The sequence below is a fragment of the Rhinoraja longicauda genome, chromosome 38, assembly GCF_053455715.1.
Source record: "Rhinoraja longicauda isolate Sanriku21f chromosome 38, sRhiLon1.1, whole genome shotgun sequence".
Classification (NCBI taxonomy): domain Eukaryota; kingdom Metazoa; phylum Chordata; class Chondrichthyes; order Rajiformes; family Arhynchobatidae; genus Rhinoraja; species Rhinoraja longicauda.
Genome location: NC_135990.1, coordinates 7,437,008 through 7,461,189, shown reverse-complemented (window position 1 = coordinate 7,461,189; position 24,182 = coordinate 7,437,008). Strand labels below are relative to the sequence as shown.

The 24,182-nt window shown below is 43.1% G+C and overlaps 1 protein-coding gene across 1 annotated transcript in view; it reads left to right on the top strand.

Annotated features, from left to right (window-relative positions):
- The window catches only part of etfa (electron transfer flavoprotein subunit alpha), a 51,162-nt gene extending 28,841 nt beyond the window's left edge, over positions 1-22,321 (top strand). Inside the window, exons 10-12 of the mRNA XM_078429766.1 lie at positions 8,430-8,495; positions 12,705-12,785; positions 20,550-22,321. Coding sequence (XP_078285892.1) covers positions 8,430-8,495; positions 12,705-12,785; positions 20,550-20,585 — 183 coding nt within the window. The 3' untranslated portion in view covers positions 20,586-22,321. The remainder of the gene's footprint in view (positions 1-8,429; positions 8,496-12,704; positions 12,786-20,549) is intronic.
- The last annotated feature ends 1,861 nt before the right edge of the window (positions 22,322-24,182 follow it).

Here is a 24,182-nt window from a genome sequence, read left to right as displayed (position 1 = left end):
CCACCGGGTCCGCGCCGCCCAGCGATCCCCGCACATTAACACTATCCTACACACACTAGGGACAATTTTTACATTTGCCCACTCAATTAACCTACATACCCATATGTCTTTAGAGTGTGGGAGGAAACTGAAGATCTCGGAGAAAACCCACGCAGGTCACGGGGAGAACGTACAAACTCCGTACAGACGGCGCCCTTAGTCAGGATCGAACCCGAGTCTCCGGCGCTGCGTTCGCTGTAAGGCAGCAACTCTACCGCTGCGCCACCATGCTGCCCGATGTTCAGGTTAAGATGTCGGAATAGCTCGACACAGATGAAGGAGCTGACGTGATATTTAACCTTTGCAGAAGTTACTAAGTACTAACTGTCCGTGGCAGTTCCTTTGAAGTATTTCTGAATTTCCCGGCTGCAAAATGTTAGGTTGAATTGACTTGTACTGTTCATCCTTAATTAAACACTGTCTACCTGGCTCCAAGTTTGTAGCACTCTCTTGTCCTTGACATGGCTTATGGAATTAGTTTCCATTACAGGTTTACAATACGTGAAACCACACTGGCGCTTCTGTGTAGTACGGAGGGACTCTCATTGCTTTTCGAAGAGCAGTTGGGAAATTATTGTTCACTGAGTGATGCCTTGAATTAGAGATGGCAGAATGCAGGCTGTAAACACAAGCACATGTGTGGCAAAGTGCATATATTTGTGTATTGTCATGTACCCACAAAGTGTGAACACATCTGACTGAGTTCACGTCTCTCCAGCCTGAATAACTAGTGTAGGAAGGAACTGCAGATGCTGATTTACACCAAGGATAGACACAATAAGGCTGGAGTAACTCAGCAGGACAGACAGCATCTCTGGAGAGAGGTAATGGGTGAAACAAGGTTGTGGCTTGAAACAATGTTCACTGGAGGCAGTGTTAGTTTTTGCAATGCGTTTTGTAGTCCTTTCCTTTAACAGGGCAGCAGATTATGTGGGTTTTCATGTGTTACTGTAAATGGAGAAATATGGAACAACTGGCATTTGCCGGGACCTTTAGTGGTTTGGGTCAAGGCTTGCAAATTGCTTTGCTTTCCATGTTGTCTTTTTGTCTTGGGAAAGCAAAATTATTTGGCTGTGCTGGGAGTATGGTAGACCGCAGGAGAAACTTCTGGGAGTATGTTTGTGTGCAGCAGGAACTCTTAAAGGCTAGCTTCACCGCTGCCTCCTGCTTTTACTAAAAATAAATTCCCAGCAGGTTTCCGGACTTTTTGATATTGCAGTATATGGTCTGGCTTTTAACTCTCCGAGAGCTCTGTTCACAAATTGATGCTCTGCTCCTGAGGGGTTTGTACAGAAACATTAAATTGTACTGAAATATTAATGTGCTAGTGCATTTAGCTGAGAGCAATTGATGCGCTTCTCCCTGGAGCCCAGAAGGAAGCCGTGCGGAGGGGGGCCTCTAACTCCAGCAGACACCCCCAGCACTCATCGGGAGGGTCATTACATGGTCTCCCTGATGGAAGCTGGAGAAAGCCATAGACTTGGGAGTGTGAAGCAGATACATCCAGAGCTCCACATTGTCACCACCATTTCCTTGCTAATAACTCGTTCAAATGACAAAGAGCCAATTAGTCCCACTTCAACTAGGGTTACCTTGATAGGTTTAATGTAGTGTTTTAAAATAAATAAATACTTTGTCTTTCAACTCCCTGATTCAAAACAAAATTGCCAATTCTTTTCTGTGAAGTATTGGGAAGAATTTCACATGGCAAATAATATCATGGCAAATGGCCTTTCATGAGACTTTTTCGAGCAAAACTCGAAAGCCTTTGACGCAAGTAGATCTTGTGAAGTTGATTTCATTGTTCCTCTTGATAAAATGACCAATGCCATGTAGATTCAGCAGAAAGGAAAGAGTCTGCATTACATATCGTGTGTCACCATGTGTCCCTTTGACACCCCTCCTCGTCGACTAAAGCATATGTTTCGTGTATCATCTTTCATGTAAACAGAAGCTTAGACAGATTGACTGAAGTGCAGCCATTTAAAAAGAATCAGTTTATCTGTGCATTTTGCCCTCTTCTTACACAAAGGAACTGGCCTCTGGGTCTGGCATTTTCTTCAACCTTTCCTTCAGTGGCAATGGAACCGCAAACAGAGTGTGAAATCAACCCGGAAACGTGCTTGTAATAAAATCGTGACTCACGAGCTTTACCTGCATGTGTTGCACAAAGCCCATAAATTGTCTATCTAGATAGCCGAAGCACCTGTGAACAAGGTTGGTGCGATGTGGTCTTAAATAGAACTGAATTAAGACCATGGTTTTGGAGAATTCTGAAGTTTGGTGCTATCAGAATTCTGTCGTCATATGTTTTAAATGGTAGAGTTTGTAGTTATAATGTCAGCGGTGGGAGAAAAGCACTTTTTCAATAAAATGGGTATCATGACTATCTTTGCCAAACAACACAAAATCAATGACTGAAGGATGTTTATTCCATCCATTAAAAATGCAATTACCTTCATGCTTCCTCCTCACCCTCTCTCCCCCTCTCTCCCTCTCTCCTCTCCCTCTCTCTCTTCTCTCCTCTCCCTCTCTCTCTTCTCTCCCTCTCTCTTCCTCTCTCCCTCTCTCTCTCCCTCTCTTCATTTCTCCCTCTCTCTTCCTTTCTCCCTCTCTCTCTCTCTCTCTCTCTCCCTCTCTCTCTCTCTCTCCCTCTCTCTCTCTCTCTCCCTCTCTCTCTCTCTCCCTCTCTCTCCTCTCCCTCTCTCTCCTCTCCCTCTCTCTCCCTCTCTCTCCCTCTCTCTCCCTCTCTCTCTCTCCCTCTCTCTCCTTCTCTCTCTCCCTCTCTCTCTCCCTCTCTCTCTCCCTCTCTCTCTCCCTCTCTCTCTCCCTCTCTCTCTCCCTCTCTCTCCCTCTCTCTCCCTCTCTCTCCCTCTCTCTCCCTCTCTCTCCCTCTCTCTCCCTCTCTCTCCCTCTCTCTCCCTCTCTCTCCCTCTCTCTCCCTCTCTCTCCCTCTCTCTCCCTCTCTCTCCCTCTCTCTCCCTCTCTCTCCCTCCCTCCCTCTCTCTCCTCTCCCTCTCTCTCCTCTCCCTCTCCTCTCCCTCTCTCTTCTCTCCCCCTCACCCATTCTCTCCTCTCCCTCTCTCTCTCACTCTTCTCTCCCTCTATTCTTGCTTTCTATTCTCATGCTTTCTCTTGCTAATCTTGCGTTCTCACCCTTCACACATATTCCTCACCAATTTTTCCAAATCATTCTAAGCAGCAATTCAGTTCCTCTTCTTCGGGATGACATAACCTAACTGGGTTGCGGCAGCCTTTGTTTCAATAGTCTTTTGCATTCCATTTTGGTAGTGTCTGTCTCAAATGAAAAATGTCCCTCTTTGTAGGCCAGTAACTTTGATTAACGTGTGGCCCTCTGCTGAAATGGTGTTTTTCCATTTTGAGGTGCCTGGTTTATAATGTGGTTTCCCTGCCTGGCTAGCTGACATTTTCTTCAATAATTTGTGAGTGTAAAATATAGAGCTGAATTTGCAGAAACCAGTGCTTTTCCACCACCCCTACCCCCACCCTAACCCCTCAGCGCGTTTTCAAACTCGCTAGAAGGCCCCCTAAGGCACTCCTGTGCTATCATCTAATTAAATCGCAACAGTCCAAAGTAATTATTAACAAAATTTATTTGATCTTCTTGTAACAATATATTACATATCTGCTTTGCAATATAATCTGCTCCGAAGTTTAAATTGTCCTGTTCATGTGGGATTTAAGGCATTTGTGATTAGATAGTTGCAAATTTAAACAAATGTAGATAGTTAATCTTTGCATCTGCCTTTTAAAGAGACTTTGGCTGTATTTAATAAATCTCAGTATTCCTATTTATGGCAAATGTATGGAGTCTTTGTGGATCAAACTGATTAAATTGTAAATGGATATTTATTGAAATGTCCCGATGACATAAGAAGTCTGGGAGATGTCGGTCACATAAAGATCTTTTTATTCTCACTTTAAATTACTTTCATTTCTTCTGCTTTGGCCCCTGAAAGTGCTTACTTATAATGTTGCCACTATCCGCCATCTCTTTCTTAAGAATAAACCAAAGCTATGGGCTAGATAGTGTTGAACTACTATCTACCTCTTTGATGACCCTTGGACTATCCTGGATCGGACTTTGCTGGCTTTACTTTGCACTAAACGTTATTCCCTTATCATGTATCTATACACTGTAAATGGATCGATTGTAATCACGTATCGCCTTTCTGCTGACTGGTTAGCACTCACCAAAAGATTTTCACTGTACCTCACTACACGTGATAATAAACTAAACTAAACTAATCTGTTTGACTTTAGCACCAGGATTGTAGATGATCGTAGATCAATTCAGTTTTGTCTTCATGTTGAATCACCCTTTACTTGCCATTACAACCGTTATAGAATCATTGGAGCCCTCTCAGTTTCACCATGTAACTCCCACCATGACTGGTTTTCCAAATACATTTGGATGAAGAAGGGTCTTGATCTGAAACATCACCCATTCCTTTGCTCCAGAGATGCTGCCTGTCCCACTGAACTGAAGATGAAGACTCCGAGTCTAAATGATTTGGTGTTGCATGCAATGTTGGCTTTACAGTTGCATGCAAGCAAGTGGCAAGAAGTCACAAATATCACAGTCAACTGTTTGTTGGGACACGCTTTTCATCTTTGCAGACGGTTTTTCCAGGGGACAAGAGTGTCATGGAGAACTTGATGTCGCCCCTTCCTTGTGCATGTGCATCTCTGGCTGCCTTCTTGTTCTTCCCTTCCCATCCCTGCCAATCCCAATCCCTCACTAATCCAGGACGGTGAAATCAATTTTATCTCCTCATGCTCCACACAAGCTGAGATTCACTAACTCCACCCAGATCAGGTATTAAAAAAAACAGAACCAGAGCACCCGGAGAAAACCCACGCATTCACAAAGAGAATGTGCGAACTCCGCACAGACAGCATCCGAGGGTGTCTCACGCTGTGAGGCAGCAGCTCTACCCGCTGCGCCACTGTACCGCCCCGTAAATTGTTAACTTGAAATGTTCATTTTTATTTCTTTCTCCACGTGTGCTGCGTGACCAGCTGAGTATTTTCACTGCCACGACTTTCTCTATTCACAAGAATGCAATCTCTTCCATGCGATGGACAAATTCACTTAAAGCTTTTGAACGAATGCGAAACATCGATATTTAATGGAGTGGTCAGGTTGTGTATCTGGGGACAGATGAAGACAGAACACTAAACCATCAAGCGGATAGTCTAGGACAAAGTGAATACTTGTACAAGCCCAAAGAATTGTGTACTATGAGATTTTCTGTTGTTTGGTGATGGTTAAAAGCATTCCCAGTAGTTGATGGTCAGATAATACAGCACTGTTTCCAAATGAATGGATTTTCTTCTTGACCACGATACAATTTTAATTTAAAAGCATAAAAGCACTTAACACGATGTTGCTTTGATTATTTTGGACACTTTTTAAGGCGGAAAACGACATTTTTTTACAAATCGTCTGGGACAAATTTTCCAGCGTTTCGTCATTGCTGGGCAATTCTAATTTCATTTTGTTCCATATCGTGGTGTCCAGCTAGATGCTTACTTACATCACTTATAGTCTATTCGTTAGAAAACACCATGCTTCATTTTAATTTCAGTAAAATAGATGAATTGAGCACCAGAGTGGTGCTCTGGTGTAATTTAATGTTTGTTCCAAGAGACCTTGGTACAGTGTGTGGGGGGGAGGGGGCACTCTAGTTTAGAATCCTCTTCCCCAGGGATATGTCTGTGTGTGTGTTTGTTTGTTTGTTCTGGTGAAGGCGCTGTGCAATTCGGCAGTCATTCAACAGTCGCTTGTCTTTTTCTTTTTCTTTTCACTTTTAATTTCAAGTTTTTGTGTACCTCGTGCGTTGTGACTGTCGGCAGACCAATTTCCCTCCAGGGATGAATAAAGTTTTATCGTATCGTAGACTGGGTGATCTGGTTGACACTGATGGAGTGTGGACTGGGTGGGGAATGACTATATTTTTTTCAGTCATGTAACCGTAACAAAAGCACTGCAAGAAAGTAGTGGAAGCAAATTCGCTAATAACCTTGCAAAGTGAATTGGAGTATGCGCTAATAACAAGGAGGTGCAGATGCTAGTTTATACCGAAGGAAGACACAAAATGCTCGAGTAACTCAGTGGGTCAGGCAGCCTCTCTGAAGAATGTGGACAGGTGATGTTTTGGGTCGGGACCTTCCTTCAGACTGATGTGGAATTGGAATTCAATTCGAATTGAAGTTTGCTTCCTTGTTTTATGAAAAACTGGGGGGATAATTGTGCGTTACGTCTGGGTTTAATTGACAAGAACTTAATATAGTCACGAGTGTTTTATTGCCATATGTCCCAGATAGAACTTTGAAATTCAGCACAACAGAATATGTAAGCACAGTACACTGTAAACAATATAATAAATGAGAGAAAAAAATGTTGAGGGTGTATATATATTTACACATACTCACAAATACATACATATAGATATATATATATAGATACATAGATACAGATACATAGAACAGTACATCACAGGAACATGCCCTTTGGCCCACAATGACTGTGCCAAACATGATGGTAAGATAAACTAATCTCTGCCTGCACGTGATCCATATTCCTTCATCCTCTGTATATCCAAGTAAAAGACCCAATGCACTAGCTGTATAATTTAGAAACAGATTTTTGGTTTATCAGAGCTACTGTTTAAGCAAGAAACCCTTTTTTCCCCCTGCCTTTATAAACACTGTTTGTTTTTACAGTTTGGGTTTCTGATATTTGCTCTAGATTTCTAGTATACATTGGGTAGGAAATTTCCATTGAGAATCACCTCAATGCAGTTTTTAACATTCAAAGTCTGAATAGTCAGGTTATACTTGGTTGCTAAAAACCTGTGTATCTGATCTATTATCTCATTCTATTTACTAAGGCAGTGCAAGTACAAACTTTGTAACTTTTTAAAACCAATATTTGTTTTGCTTTCATTGGTGGAAAATGACCAACTAAATTATCATGTGTACGAAGGAATTGCAGATGCTGGTTTAAACGGAAGGTAGACACAAAATGCTAGAGTAACACAGCGGGACAAAATCTGACTCTGAGCAACTTAAAGAGACATTCGATCTAGTGACCAAAAATTCAAGAGTGATTCGAAGCATTTGGCAAAAACGATGAAAATCTGAGCTGCTGCAGATACAAATGTGACCATTTTTAGATTTTATTTTAGAGATACAGCGCAGAAACAGGCCCTTCGGCCCACCGGGTCCGCGCCGCCCAGCGATCCATGCACACTAACGCTATCCTACACCCACTAGGGACAATTTTTACATTTGCCCAGCCAATTAACCTACATACCTGTACGTCTTTGGAGTGTGGGAGGAAACCGAAGATCTCGGAGAAAACCCACGCAGGTCACGGGGAGAATGTACAAACTCCGTACAGACGGCGCCCGTAGTCAGGATCGAACCTGAGTCTCCGGCGCTGCATTCGCTGTAAGGCAGCAACTCTACTGCTGCGTCACCGTGCTTTAAAGGGCAGAATAGTGGCACAGCTGGTACAGCTAGCTGCTGCCTCACAGCATCAGAGATCCAGATTTGATTCGGATGCTGTCTGTGTTGAGTTTATACTTTCTCCTTGTAATTGCATGGGTTTCCTCTGGGTGCTCCGGTTTCCTCCCACATCCCAAAGACGTGCCAGTTTGTAGGTCAATTGGTCGCTATGAATTGCTCCGCGTGTGTAGGAAGTGGATGGGAAAGTGGGGCAACAGAGCTAGTGTGAACGGGTTTGTGATGATCATGTGGACTCGGCAGGCTTTTAGACGTTCGAGATACAGCTCGGAAACAGGTCCTTCGGCCCACTGAGTTCACGCTGGCCAGCGAGCGATCCACCATATACTTACACTATCCTGCACATTAGGGACCATTTTATAATTTTTACCGAAACTAATTAACCTACAAACCTGTGCGTCTTTGTGGTGGGGAAAAGTGGAGAAACCCCACACGGTCACAGGGAGAACGTACAAACGGCACCTGTCGTCAGGTCGAACCCAAGTCTCTGGCGTTGTAAGGTGGCAAATCTACTCTTGCACCACTGTGCCGCCCTATTTGTCGATGGGCTGAAGGGCCTGTTTCCATGCGCCATTTCTCAATAAACTGTACTAAAACAAGCCAGATATGCAGGTGGATTTATTCACAAAATGCTGGAGTAACTCAGCAGGTCAGGCAGCATCTCGGGAGAGAAGGAATGGGTGACGTTTCGGGTCGAGACCCTTCTTCAGCAGGTGGATATTGACCCGGGGTGGTTGGAATCTATTTTGTGTGTGGAATTGACTGTAAATTATTGTAAAGAGTTTGAGCTGACATACTATCTTATACTATATTCTTTTCTCTTTTAAAATTTTTAGGAGCTCTATATCGCGGTTGGGATTTCAGGAGCAATTCAGCACTTAGCTGGAATGAAGGACAGCAAGGTACTTTTTTAAAACCTTTTCCTTGCGTATTTTATTTATCGGGCATCTTTATTTACATTAAGCACTAACGAGATTCCAGCAGAAACAAACAACTGATTGTAATAGTGCAAAGAAAGTCCATCATTTCAACTCTGAATAATTCAGTACTCTTGCACTGACATGCCTGATATAATCTCTCAGGCATTTCCATGGCACTGATCGAAGCTCAGCAAAGATATTCAGAAATGATGGGTGTAGAAGCCAAGCTGTTGGGAGTCCATTTATTTCCCTGTTGGAATGATTCTCAGGAAAGAAAACTGCAGATGCTGCTTTAAATCGAAGGTAGACTCAAAATGCTGGAGTAACTCAGTGGGTCAGGCAGCATCTCTGGAGTGAAGGAATGGGTGACGTTTCGGGTCGAGACTGAAGACGGGTATAAGACCATTCCCTCCTCAGATGCTGCCTGACCAGCTGAGTTCTTGTATTTTCGCTCAAGATTGCAGCATCCACAGTTTCTCGTGTGTTCATAACAAAGGTCTAATCTGCTTCCTATTTAGACTGGTTGGTTCGTAACCTGAACTCAATTATATCAACCTTTCGTCATATTATTCTGATCCGCTTGACTCTCAGAAATCCATTGGGATCAGTCTTGAACTAAGCAGCACTGTCACTAGGTGGAGTGAGTTCCAGAGTGTGTACATATGTAACATATTGATTTCCCGTGATATCAGAGAAGTATCAAAAACTACTAAAAATAAAGCAACTTTTGACCAGTGGTTAAGTACATTATTAACTTATTTATTGAAATGTGCTATAGTTAATATGTTTACACACTCTTTCCTGCAGTTTCCAATTTTTTGTGAATATATTTGCATTCCAAAAGTTATTGCGTTATTAATGCACAGGCTCTGTGCTGTGTAATGATTGTGTAGATTCTGCAACTTAGTCCGCCTGAACCTACCCGATCTCCCGGTTGCTAAACACTTTAATTCACCTTCCCATTCCCACACAGACCTTTCTGTCCTATGTCTCCTCCATTGTCAGAGTGAGGCTGAACACAAATTGAAGGAACCGCATCTCATATTTTGTTTGGGCAGCGGGTGGTATGAATATTGATTTCTCTAACTTCAGGTAGCCCCGGCATTCCCCCTCTCCCTGTCCCTCCCCCACCCAAGTCGCACTAACTTCTCGTTTACACCTAACAAACAGTTAACAATGGCCTGGTTCTTTTATCATTGTTACTTTTTTGCAGATCTTTCATTCATTGTTCATTATCACTACATCATCGCCTATATCGCTCGTTTCCCTTATCCCAAACCAATCTGAAGAATGGTCTCGACCAGAAACATAGAAACATAGAAAATAGGTGCAGGAGTAGGCCATTCGGCCCTTCGAGCCTGCACCGCCATTCAATGTGATCATGGCTGATCATCCAGCTCAGTAACCTGTACCTGCCTTCTCTCCATACCCCCTGATCCTTTTAGCCATAAGGGCCACATCTAACTCCCTCTTAAATATAGCCAATGAACTGGCCTCAACTACCTTCTGTGGCAGAGAATTCCACAGACTCACCACTCTCTGTGTGAAGAAATGTTTTCTCATCTCGGTCCTAAAAGACGTCCCCATTATCCTTAAGCTGTGACCCCTGGTTCTGGACTTCCCCAACATCGGGAACAATCTTCCCGCATCTAGCCTCTCCAGCCCCTTAACAATTTTATATGTTTCTATAAGATCCCCCCTCAGTTTTCTAAATTCCAGCGAGTATAAGCCTAGCCTATCCAGTCTTTCTTCATATGAAAGTCCTGCCATCCCAGGGATTAATCTGGTGAACCTTCTCTGTACTCCCTCTAAGGCTAGAATGTCTTTCTACGAAACGCCACCCATTCCTTCTCTCCAGAGATGCTGCCTGTCCCGCTGAGTTAATCCAGCATTTTGTGTCTACTGCAACTGAAGACCTTGCTGTTTAAGTGCTACTTCCAGTTTAAAAATAAATTTAGTCATGTGCATTCAAACATACCAATGAACAATAAAACCCATGCACAGAATCTTCCGAAGTGAAAGCTGCTTTTTACTTGAATCCATTAATGTTCTTGGTTGGAAATGTACTTTAAAAAAAAAAGGTATTAACCCATTAAGAAGATGTTACTGTTTTAAAAATAGAATTTGTGTATTTTGCTGAAAAGTAAAATTTAAAAAATGTTGTGAAATTACATAATCTATATTATTATGCAGATAAGCCTGGGCTTGGATTAGATTGAATATACAGTTGGATAAAACATTTAGTCATAGAGTGATACAGTGTGGAAACAGGCCCTTCACCCCAACCTGCCCACACCAGCCAACATGTCTCAGCTACACTAGTCCCACCTGCCTGCGTTTGGTCCATATCCCTCCAAATTTGTCCTATACATGTATCTGTCTAACTGTTTCTTAAACGCTGAGATAGTCCCAGGCTCAACTACCTCCTCTGGCAGCTTGTTCTATACACCCACCACCCTTTGTGTGAAAAAGTTACCCCCAGATTCCTATTAAATCTTTTCCCCCTCACCTTAAACCTATGTCCTCTGTTCCTCGATTCCCCTACTCTGGGCAAGAGATTCTGTGCATCTACCCGATCTCATGATTTTATACACCTCAATTAGATCAGCCCTCATCCTCCTGCGCTCCAAGGAATATAGATCCAGTCTACTCAACCTCTCCCTATAGCTCAGACCCTCTAGTCCTGACAACATCTTCGTAATTTGGATACGGCTTTGTTTAATCCAGCCTTACTCGCACTTGGTAATAACGAGGAACTGCAGGTGCTGGTTTACCCAAGCAAGACACAAAATACTGGAATAACTCAGTGGGTCAGGCAGCATCTCTGGAGAGAAGGATTGGGTGACATTTCAGGTGTCAACCGTGTCTCAAACATGTCTCCAGAGATGCTAGATAACATAGAGAACATGGAAACCAACAAACTCTCACATCTTTGGGTAGAGTTATACAGCGCAAAGGATGCCCATCTACGCTACTCCCACCTACCTGTATCTCTCCAAACCTTTCCTATCCTCGTCTCTGTCCAAAATATCTTTTAAATGCTTTTATAGTATCTTCCTCAACTACCACCTCTGGCAGCTAGTTCCATATACCCACTGCTCTCTGTGTGAAAAGGGTGCCTCTCAGGTTCCTATTACATCTTTCCCCTCTCACCGTAAACCTATGATTTCCGGTTCTTGATTCCCCTGCTCTGGGTAAATCCACCCTATCTATTGTGCACCTGAGAAGTTTCAAAAGAAGCTGGAAATGCTTTTTCCCCCACCATCTATAATTTATACTTTCCTGTACAACATGCTTAAATCTAAGCAAGGCTTTCTCTGTGGGTTGATATTTCTGTTTGCTTTGCCTTGAAATGATTTAAAACACTGTGTGTGTTCTTTCCAGAAACATAAGCTGCAGAATAAATAGCGAGTTTCTCACAAACTTACTTCCTGGCCTGACGTGTATTGAAATGTAGAGGTATAAAATGTTGTCCTTGCAGAATGATGACCCAATGTATTCAGCTAAACTGTCACCAGTTAGTTGCTCTTGGCGAGAGAGGTGGGGGGCACCTGTGGTTGGCATGTGTGGGGGTGAGGAATTGAGCAGAGACCCTAGTTCAACGATGCCAACTGCAGATGCCCTGTGAGTTACTTACCAAAAATGCTTCCCTCTGTAGCTAAGTGGATCCGAGCCCAGCTACGGTGAGTGCTTTGCTCCCAAGAGAGGAAATGTAACAAGTAGGCAGGAACTGCAGATGCTGGTCTAAACGGAAGATAGACACAAAATACCGGAGGAACTCAGCAGGACAGGCAGTATCGCTGAAGAGAAGGAATTGGTGACGTTTCGGGTCGAGACCCTTCTTCAGACTGGGGCTCGGGGGAAAGGGAAACTAGAGACATAGGTGGAGATGTAGAGAGACGTAGAACAAATGAATGAAAGATATGCAAAAAAGTAACGATGATAAAGGAAGCAGGCCATTGTTAGCTGTTTGTAACCTTATGCAGTGTTAAAGTGAACGAGCCCATGGAGTTTTGTAGTTGATATCTAAAGTGTCTTCATTGGAAGGGATTTGCCTCGGGTATTCCTGAGAGTTCAGTGCCAATGTTTAAAACGACCTATTTCAGTGATATATAATTTTCTATGCCAATAGCAGATATATTTCTGAATAAACATCATTTGCAGACATTGACTGTGCTGATTTTCTTCCAGACAATTGTGGCCATTAACAAGGATCCAGAGGCTCCTATCTTCCAAGTGGCGGACTACGGCTTGGTGGCAGATCTCTTCAAGGTCAGTCGTTGGTTGGAGTATGAAAGATGCTCACTAAAGTGTTGAGTGTTACTCACGGTAACATTCTCTCTATATGAGAGGATGAGGCAGATTCTCTTATTATTCCACATAAGGTTTCTCAACCTTTTTACCCTCGTGGAACCCTTGAAATAATTTTCATGTCTCAGGGAACCCCTACATAAAAATTATTATATATCTTTATTAATGTAAATGATCTAACAGGTTGAAGACTTTATTACAAACCCAAGAATTTTCTAAGAATATGCCGTTTGTGTGTGATAAAATTACGAATATGAAATTAAACACAAAAAGTACTCAATGTATTGACATATGATTAGCCTATTGATTACTATTCCTCTCGGAACCCCTAGCGACCTCTCGCGGAACCCCAGGGTTCAGGGGAACCACGGTTGAGAAATGTTGCATTAGCGGCTTGCGAATTTTAAAATTCATTTCCCTGGGAGTGTTGAAAACAAGCTGATGAGAGTAATCTGGACTGAAATCAACTGAGAAATGTTGAGAATGGAGAGCTATGGAGAATGTATAGGAATGTGGATTGGAGGTGGAGCTCAAAGGTTGAACTTTTAAAAAAAATTACGGAGTTGTGGCCCTGACATTAAAATATGCATTTTGTTAATTCGTGGTGTAAATCGGTGTGGGTGCAGATGCTGGAATCTTAAGCAAATGAAAAGTGTTGGAAGAATTTGGTGGGTCAGGCAGCATCTGTGGACGGAATGGACAGAGGACATTTCGGGTTAGAATCCTTCTGTTCATTAAGACGTGGAAACAATACTTACCTATATAAAGAGGAGAATCTTGATCCATGAGAAAATGGAGAGATATAATATACATTGCTATCAAAACAAAATGCTGGAAATATTCGGCAGGCCCGGCAATGTTTTTGTGGGGAGATCCAGAGATGGTGCTTCAGGTCATTAACATAGAAACATAGAAAATAGGTGCAGGAGTAGGCCATTCGGCCTTTCGAGCCTGCACCACCATTCAATATGATCATGGCTGATCATCCAGCTCAGTAACCTGTACCTGCCTTCTCTCCATACCCCTTGATCCCTTTAGCCACAAGGGCCACATCTAACTCCCTCTTAAATATAGCCAATGAACTGGCCTCAACTACCTTCTGTGGCAGAGAATTCCACAGACTCACCACTCTCTGTGTGAAGAAATGTTTTCTCATCTCGGTACTAAAAGACTTCCCCCTTATCCTTGAGATGTGACCCCTGGTTTTGGACTTCCCCAACATCGGGAACAATCTTCTCGCATCTAGCCTCTCCAACCCCTTAAGAATTTTATATGTTTCAATAAGATCCCCCCTCTGTCTTCTAACATCTTTGAACTTTTGTGACATTTATATTTCTCTTCACATGACTTTACATACGCAATTGATTGCAGACCTGATTGCAGTGCTTTTTATGTGTTGATCTTGGGCACTGTCTTTAAATTGTTCTGTGTATTTCACACCCTCCTCCTTTTCCTTTTAAACTTGCTTTTATTGAGGATCAGAATAAACCTTTCTCTTTGGAAAGTTGCATAAAGGTAAAAAGAATGATAAAGTAGAAAGTGCTCAGTGCACAAGTGTGTCACTGCGGTTCCCGTATTCCTTTTGAAAGCGTATTCTGTAGGTTTAATCTTCCTGAGTTTTATTTAGTGATAGTGCAGATTGCTGCAATAATTATCCTCGACTGTTTTTCAGTTTTTGCTGTTAATTAATGAGAAGATAAAATGATCTATTTTGCTTTGTGTGGAAGCAGTGAAATTGTACATCAGCTCTGGCATAGATAATTAAAATCTTTCTTACTACATTTTGCATAGCAGACTTAATGTAAAAAGGTTGCTTAATATTAAATAAATCAGGAAGTAAGAGGCTGAGGAAAATTGATGGCATTCAGCTAACTGAATCACAGTGGGAGATAAAGTACTTTGTAGTTCAACTGCTTAAGACGGTGAGTGGTTCATTGCAGGTGCCCCAGGTTCAGCTCCTGGTTTGCTATGAATTTGTTCTTGAAAGTAAGAAGGCAGTAGTTGTGCCTCGGTATATTTGGCCTAGAGGTAACAGCAGCTGAGTTTCCAGTCCTGATTGTTTAGTTTAGTGTAGAGTTACAGCACGGCAGCAGGCCCTTCGGAACACCACGTTCGGGTCGACCAGCGATCCCCCTACACTAACACTATCCTACACAAACTAGGGACAATTTACTATTGTACCAAGCCAATTAACCTATAAAACAGTACGTCTTTGGAGTGAGGGCATTTGTGAGGAAACAGGAGCACCCAGAGAAAACCCACACAGTCACAGAGAGAACGTATAAACACCATATAGACAGCACTGATTAAGTGCAACTTCAACAACACTTGAGGCCAACCTGCCCATTGATTCAGCACCTCATTCACCAGACTAAATGCATTGCTCCCCTAAAGGCATTCTGGGGCTAATGTGCAGAAACAAAAAACTGCTGGTTCACACAAAAGGGGACACAGTGCTGGCGTAACTCAGTGGGTCAAGCAGCAACTCTGGAGAACATTGGTAGGTGACGTTTTGGGTCGGTACGTCCATGTTCTCCAGCGATGCTGCCTGACCCACTGAGTTACTCCAGCATTTTGTGTCTATCTTCGGTGGAAAGCAGCATCTGCAGTTCCTTCCTGCATAAAGAGTTCACTACAGATTAAAAGCAGCAAAATGCCAAAAGGTACTCAGCCGATCATGGAAAGGAAACTGACCTAGGAAATACCTTGAAGCATCAAGGTAATGTGTACAGCTACCCTTGGGGACGTGGCTCCTGCTTGCTGTGTACAAGACCTTGTATGCGTGTGGAAGATGCCACAGGGCAGTAGCATCCCCAAAAGGCAAGATGGAAGAATCCCTGCCAAAGTTTAACAGCTTTATCCAACTAATGCCTGCTGGCTGGGCAGTAAACATGTGGCTTTTAATAATCCAGAGACACAGTAATGCGAGGTAGAAACAACATGTAGACATTTTCCTGAATAAATTTTGTAGGACAGCATTATTTCCAGTTAATGGAAATGCAGATCTGTTGAATAATTGAGGGACTGTATTCATCGCTGGTGAGTTCAGCTGGGATTCTCTTGTTCTGTGACAACCACAGGACCTTTCGTTAGAGGCAGTAACTGATATTCAACACAAGTGCCTGCGTTTAGTTTGCAGGCTGCCTTTCCTTTACTTTCGAACAAACGTTTTACATGCATAACTGACTTGTAACTCTATCTTTGGCCGAATGCCTGTGATGAGCAATTAGCAGCAGGGAACAATGATAAATGCGATGGGAGCGAGAACTTCTGCTGGGTGCCTCGCTGAAGAGATCTTGGAATAAGGGGGCTTTGTTTAGTGTGATTGATGTAGCTTGAGTTGTTTTTTTTTGTCAACTGGCTTTTCTTTGCTCGTGAATTATTTACTAACCTTCTGAAGAGTGACTGACGGTGGCATTGTTTCAGTAAATTCCCTGCAATAAATGATGGGTGATCGCAACCAAGTGAATTCAAAATGTTAGCCTCGATTTTAACATCCCACCTCCATGTTGCTGTGAAGCTCCCTACTTCTGCAATCTCTTCCGGTTCCACTAACCTCTGAGATATCCAAGTGCTCTTCCAATTCTGACCTGTTGATCACATCCAACTGCAGCCACTTGCATCATTTTCTTTTGAACAAAGTTTATTTCTGAATTTTTGTTAATACAGCTTTGACAATTCAATGCATGAACACATTTGAACTGATAGATATCCCCCCACCCACCACCCCCCACCTACAATACCATTCAGAGGGTATGCAACTTAAGTTACTTGCATCATTTCTGACCACGGGTTCAGCTGGCCTGGTTTTGAGCTCTTAAATTGCCTTTTTGCTCCTCCCTTCCTATGTCCATTTTGACATTGAGATGACAGTGATGCCATCTCAACTGGACTCAAATTGGCTTGGTGGAAGGAGTCAGAGGGTGGAAGTGGAGGGTTACTTATCCGACTGAAGACCCGTGACCAGTGGCGCGCTGCAGTAATCTGTGCTGGATCCACTTGGTTTGTCATTTAGAATTTTAGATTTAGAGATACAGTGCGGAAACAGGCCCTTCAGTCCACTGAGTCTGCGCCGCCCAGCGATCCCCGCACATTAACACTATCCTACACCCACTAGGGACAGTTTTTTACATTTGCCCAGCCAATTGACCGACAAACCTGTACGTCTTTAGAGTGTGGGAGGAAACCGAAGATCTCGGAGAAAACCCACGCAGGTCACGGGGAGAACGTACAAACTCCGTACAGACGGCGCCCGTAGTCAGGATCGAACCTGAGTCTCCAGCGCTGCATTCGCTGTAAGGCAGCAACTGTACCGCTGCGCCACCGTGCCGCCCTATCTATACTAACGATTTGCATGACAATGTAGTCAATGTGTAGGTGACACCAAAATCGGTGGTTTTGTGCGTAATAAGGAAGGCTATCAAAGTTTCGGGCAGGATCTGAATAACTGAGCCAGTGGGCCATTGAATGGCAGAGAAGTTTAATTTGGAAATATGCGCGGTGTTACATTTTGGCAAGTCAAATCAGGGCAGGACTTGCACAATAAATGGCTGAGCCCTGAAGCGGGTTCCAGAGGAGAGAGATTTAGGGGTACTGTACCCTGAAAGTAGCGATGCAGCTGGACAGACTGATGTACTCCCTTCCAACCTTCCAAGCCTATCATTTGGTGTGAGAGAGAGAGAGAGAGAGAGATATTGGTCAAGAACTTGAGGGCAGCACGGTGGCGCAATGGTAGAGTTGATGCCTTACAGCACCAGAGACCCGGGTTCGATCCTGACTACATGTGCTGTCTGTACTGAGTTTGTACGTTCTCCCCGTGACCCCCGAGAGTTTTCCCCGGATGCTCCGGTTTTCTCCCACACTCCCAAGACGTACAAGTTTGTAGCTTAATTGGCATCAGTAAAGATCGTAAATTGTTCCTAGTGTGTATGATAAAGCTAGTGTACAGGGATCGCTGGTTGGTGCGGACTCGGTGGGCCGAAGGGCCTGTTTCCACGCTGTATCTCTAAACTAAGCTAAACTATAGATAATTCCCTGATGTGTCTGAGCATGTTTTCAGATCAAAATCAATAGACAATAGGTGCAGAAGTAGGCCATTCGGCCCTTCGAGCCAGCATCCTCATTCAATGTGATCATGGCTGATCATCCACAATCAGTACCCCGTTCCTGCCTTCTCCCCATACCCCCTGACTCCGCTATCTTTAAGAGCTCTATCTAGCTCTCTCTTGAACGCATCCAGAGAAATAGCCTCCACAGCTTTTAGAGGCAGAGAATTCCACAGATTTACAAATCTGACTAAAAAAGTTTTTCCTTATCTCTGTTCTAAATGGCCTACCCCCTTATTCTTAAACTGTGGCCCCTGGTTCTGGACTCCCCCCAACATTGGGAACATGTTTCTTACCTCTAACTTGTCCAATCCCTTAATAATCTTATATGTTTCAATAAGATCCCCTCTCATCCTTCTAAATTCCAGTGTATACAAGCCTAGTCGCTCCAGTCTTTCAACATACGACAGTCCCGCCATTCTGGGAATTAACCTAGCGAACCTACGCTCATGCCCTCAATAGCAAGAATATCCTTCCTCAAATTTGGAGACCAAAACTGCACACAGTACTCCAGGTGCGGTCTCACCAGGGCACTGTACAACTGCAGAAGGACCTCTTTGCTCCTGTTCTCAACTGTTCTCAACTGTTCTCAAACAGCACTGTGAGAGTACCTTCACCAAATGGACTGCAGTGGTTCAGGAAGGTAGTTCATTGTCATCATCTCAAATGCAGTTAAGGAGTGATAGTAAAGGCCATGTTCCAGATATTTTTAAAATGCTGAAAGCTTTACTGACAAACCTGCGCATTGATTAAATAAACTCTGCCTTTGGAATCAATTTGTAGAGTTTATTTTCCCCAGAGTAAACAAACTCTGCAGGTTTTCTATTATGATTAAACGGAGTCCATTTATTGTTCCATTGCCTGTTGGTGCGATTGTGCACAGACTAAACTGATCAGTGAGCAATTACTGAATCAATTAGATCCTGTATAAATAAATGGCCCGCACACTTGATTTGAATCCTGGTGTGTTTAAATGTGAGCCACACTAACCGAGAGGAAATCGATACATTCGCTGCATGAATATTCTTTCTACTACAATTTAGCTTAAAGCAAAATCAATTTTATGTTCAGGGCAGTGATTATTAATGCCCATTGTTTTCTGCATGCACTACCAGGTCAGAGAGAGTTAAGATTCTTCGAGTCTAGTTCTCTGATGAACACCAGCAAGAATACCACCTGACTATTTTTAGATTTTCTACTGGAGCTGTAGTGTGGCGTGACCTAGCTGTGGTTTTTCCCCTATTCTCATGGGAACGGGAGTGTCCAAGATGATTTGACAGGGGAGTCTTACACCCGAAGAAAAGGTGGCTTCCACCCCACTGGTTTGAGTTTGAGTTTCCTGCTAGTTCAAAGTTTCTTGGTCAATGTATCGAGTTCACTTGCAGTGATGTACAGCTCATGCAGTCCAACAACAGGTAGCTTTAGTGCATCCTTTTCATCGACCCAAGCCAACATAACATTTTATTCCTAGCCTTTATCCAGCTCTCCTTTTAAATACATCTTTAAGTTTAATCTCAACAACTCTGTGCTGGTGAGTTTCATGTTACAATCACCCAATGGAATAAAAAGTTTCTCAGGAGCTTTGGTTTGATTTATAAACAACAATCTAATATTTATGAACCCTGGTTCTTAGCTCTCAATATACCTAACAATATTACTATACAACTTCTCTACTTTTCAGTTCTAACTTTCTCAAAACTATGCTCCCCAGCGATTGTATCCTTTTAAAATCACTTGCAGTGATTTGGCTTCCTGTACTCAGATCTTTTTTTCTTGTCAAGCCCTTTTCACACTTTTCCAAACGAGTGTGTCCACTTTACTCTTGCTACCAAAGTACCACCTCATACATTGTAGATGCCTCTTTAAGTGTCTTGAGCTCCTGCTCCCCAAATGTTGAATATTTTGTGTCACAGGCATCCTGTGCAATTATAGCTCTCTGGCTCTGATTGAAGGACAGTTTTTTTTCTGCTTTTATTAAGGTTTCAAGATCAGTTTATTGTCACATGTACCAATTAAGGTACAGTGAAATTCGAATTACCATCGAGCCGTAATTTTTAAAAAACAGACACACAGCCACATAAATTTACATAAACATCCACCACAGCGGATTCCCCACGTTCCTCACTGTGATGGAAGGCAATACAGTCCAATCTTCCTCTTTCATTCTCCCCCGGTCGGGGCAGTCGGGACATCTGTTTGGTCTCCACAATCATTTGAGGCAGTGGATAGATCCTGTCCTCTGGTACTCTGTGTGGTGTTTGTACGTTCTTCCTGTGGCTTTGCGGGTTTTCTCAGTGTGCTTCTGAAGGAGGGTCTCGATCTGAAACGTCACCCATCCCTTCTCTCCAGAGAGGCTGCCTGTCCCGCTGAGTTACTCCAGCTTTTTGTGTCTATCTCAGGTGGATGATTTGGGTTGGGACCGTTCTTCAGAAAGCCTGATCTTCAAGGTTCTCAAAATCTTGCCTGACCTTAATCTTTAGAGGTTGATTGTGAAATGTCATTCTGTGTTAATTTATTCTTATTTATTTTTAAACAAATAAAATATGTCTTGAATGAATTGCAGAGAGATTTGTGTGATAAACGAGGGCCTTAATCTGACTCTACTTGTTTCCCTCTGCAGGCTGTCCCAGAGATGATAGCTCTTCTGGAGAAATAACCCCAGGAATTTACAGTGCGGTCAAATGGAATCGTGCATTGGACCTGTATAACCTGCCTGTGATGTGCTGATAATGTGCACGTCAATACTGAACATTATTTTTGATGCACCTGGTATTTGTCTCTATCGATACAACCAATCGAATACACTTGATTTCTTTTGTTACCTAATGGATTGAAGTTCCAGAATCCAAATACCTCTTGTGGTAATATAACCAATAATTACCAATATAAAAGGAATACACCAATCCAAGCTGAAAGAGTAGGTGCCCACTTTTCCTCGCCCCAGAATCCCATCAACCTCCTTTGGAGATGAATTCTTTAGTACATTTGAGCTATTTCTAAATCCTTTAAATTCCATCCTGGGTAAAGGTCAGCATCTTCCTCACAAACTCCAGCAAAGATTTGCAAAATGACACCGTGAAATGTTTAGGTTGTTTTCAAGAGTATTAACTCATTTTCAGTATAGGAATGTGAGTGATATCTCCAGCCAGGGATAAGTCCTGGGTCCAGTATTTCATAGAATCATACAGAACAGGCCCTTCGGCCCAGCTTGCCTATGCCGACCAAAGTGCCCCAACTACACGCATTTGCCCCATATCCCTCTAAACATTTCCTATCCATGTAGCTGTCCAAATGACTTTTAAATGTTGTTATAGTTTCTGCCTTAACAATCACATCTGGCGGCACGGTGGCGCAGCGGTAGAGTTGCTGCCTTACAGCGAATGCAGCGCCGGAGACTCGGGTTCGATCCTGACTACGGGCGCCGTTTGTACGTTTTCCCCTGCGTGGGTTTTCTCCGAGATCTTCGGTTTCCTCCCACACTCCAAAGACGTACAGGTATGTAGGTTAATTGGCTGGGCAAATGTAAAAATTGTCCCTAGGGTGAAGGATAGTGTTAATGTGCGGGGATCGCTGGGCGGCGCGGACCCGGTGGGCCGAAGGACCTGTTTATGCGCTGTATCTCTAAATCTAAAATCTCATTCCATACCCTGCTGGAAAAGGCAGTTGTGGCAGAAACTATAATGACATTTAAAAGGCTTTTGAATAGGCACGTAGATAGGAATGGTTTGGAGGGATATGGTGTTTATACACCGATCAGCCAAAACATTATGACCACCTGCCTAATATGCTGTTGGTCCTCCGTGTACAGCCCCATACGCAGCAGGGTGCGATGCACTGTGTATTGTGACACATTCCTCCCGTGACCACCATTAAAATTTTCTGTGACTTGTGCCACAGTAGACCTTCTGTCAGCTCGGACCAGACAGGATAGCCTTCGTGGGCCCTGGCGCTAGTCTAAACATAAATGGCTCCTACAATAACACTATGCTAGGCTCTGATCTCAGAAGGCTGGTCCCCGGTCACCAGAGCACGCTTTCCCATCGCAGTTCAGAAAGTCTCGAAGAGAACTCCAGAAACAGTCTGCTTAAGAAACTCATGCATTGGAAGAAGAAACAGCAATCCAGATCAGCCTCGACAACACACACTGCTGGTTACAGGGGAAGGTTACTGCGAATGGAAGAAAAATAATTGCACATCAGTGCAGAATAGCTCGGGGCCAAGACAATGCAGTTTGGGACAGCATGAGATTCAGTAACACAAGAAGATAACAGCGTGGCACGTACTCTGGAAGAAAAGAGGAGGGACCCAAGTCATTTTTTGATTGGTAAATGATTTAAGAGAATTTTGTGGTAACCATCTGAATACTATCTTGAAATAAATCGCGTCTCCACCCTTTTGTATCTATGTTCACACACATCAATAGCACCTACACAAAAAGGGGACTCGTTTTGAGCCAAGAATCAGCATAAGCTAAAAGTTTAAATAGAAAGTAATGAAAGAAGCAACCAAAATTGGTGACCAGGGGCTGGGGTGCAAAAACAGAAGATTTCACATTGAATTTTACACACTTCTTCAAGAGCTTGTGGGCACCACTCGATTAGATTGGCTCATTTGAGATGATGAACCCATAAATGGAACAGTTTATCTGGGAAATAGAATACAGCCATTCCTTAATTTACAGGATTCCTGAATTATTTTTTGGTAGCTAAATGTAATTCGTAAAGGCTGAGCTCAATGCAACCAGGTATGTCGGAATAGTATATTCCCATTGGAATTGTTAGTCTACTAACATTGAAGAACGTCTTCCCGTTAGAATTGCCAGTGTACTCATGTTGGGACAGTGTATTCCCAAGCAAGATCAGGTGCTGTTCATTATAATGAAAATCAGCTGTAAATGTTCAAGGCGCTAACATTCTATTGAATGTCCAATACACTGAAATTAGTTTGAATGGTAACTTCTATTGATATTGGTAGAGAATTGGTAATGTGCAACATTACTTTCCTCATTGTACACTTACGAACATGCGCCACCAGAATCCTCACAACTTCTCTATACGTGATAGTTTAGAGATACAGTGTGGAAAGAGGGCCTTCGGCCCATCGGGTCCACGCCGACCAGCGATCACCCGTACGCACTAGTTCTATCCTACACACTTGGGACAATTATACAGAAGCCAATTAATCTACAAACTTGCATGTCTTTGGAATGTGGGAGGAAACCGGGGCACCAGGAGAAAACCCACGTGGTCACAGGGAGAACATACAAACTCCACACCGACAGCACCCGCAGTCAGGATCGACCCCGGGACTGTGAGGCAGCAACTTTGCCGCTGTGGAGTTGTTCATTCCATGTTCTTCCCATACAAGGAAATGAGGTGCAATGAAAATTAGGTCTAAAAATTGAAGATACTCATTGATGATGTTATCGTGAAAATAGTGCTCCTCATTGTAACCTTAAGAACTTGCACCATTAGTATCCTCACAACTTCTACAATACAATACAATATATCTTTATTGTCATTGTACAGGGGTACAACGAGATTGGGAATGTGCCTCCCATACGATGCAATAATTTAATTAGCTAGTCAGTATTAATTTAAACAACCCAATTAAACAAATTGTAACAGTTTTAAAACAGAATAAAGTACAAGTAGATCTGTGCCGGATCACTGTGCGATGTGACCATCCGGCTCAGCAGGACCGGTTCATAGCAGCTATGGCCCTGGGGATGAAGCTGTTCCTGAGTCTGGAGGTGCGGGCGTAGAAGGCATTGTATCGTCTACCCGATGGTAGAAGTTCGAACAGACTGTTGCAGGGGTGTGAAGAGTCTTTGTGGATGCTGGTGGCTTTTCTGAGGCATCGTGTGTTGTAGATGCCCTCCAAGGCTGGTAGCTGTGTTCTCCGATGGTCCTCTGAGTATGGATCTTATACACCTCTATAAGATCATTCCTCTTGCACTCCAAAGAATAAAGTCCTCGCCAGCTCAACCTTTCCCTGTAGCTCGGGCCATCAAGTCCTGGCAACATCCTTACAAATCTTCATTGTGCTCTTTCCAGCTTAATGACATCCTTCATACAGCAGGGTGACCAAAACCAGAACACGATACTCCATATGCAGCCTCACCAATGTCTTTTGCACAACTGTAACATAACATCTCAACTTCTAAACTTAATACCCGTTGGATGAAGGCCAAAGTACCAAAACCCTTCTTGACCACCCAATCTACGTGTGACGCCACTTTCAAAGAACTATG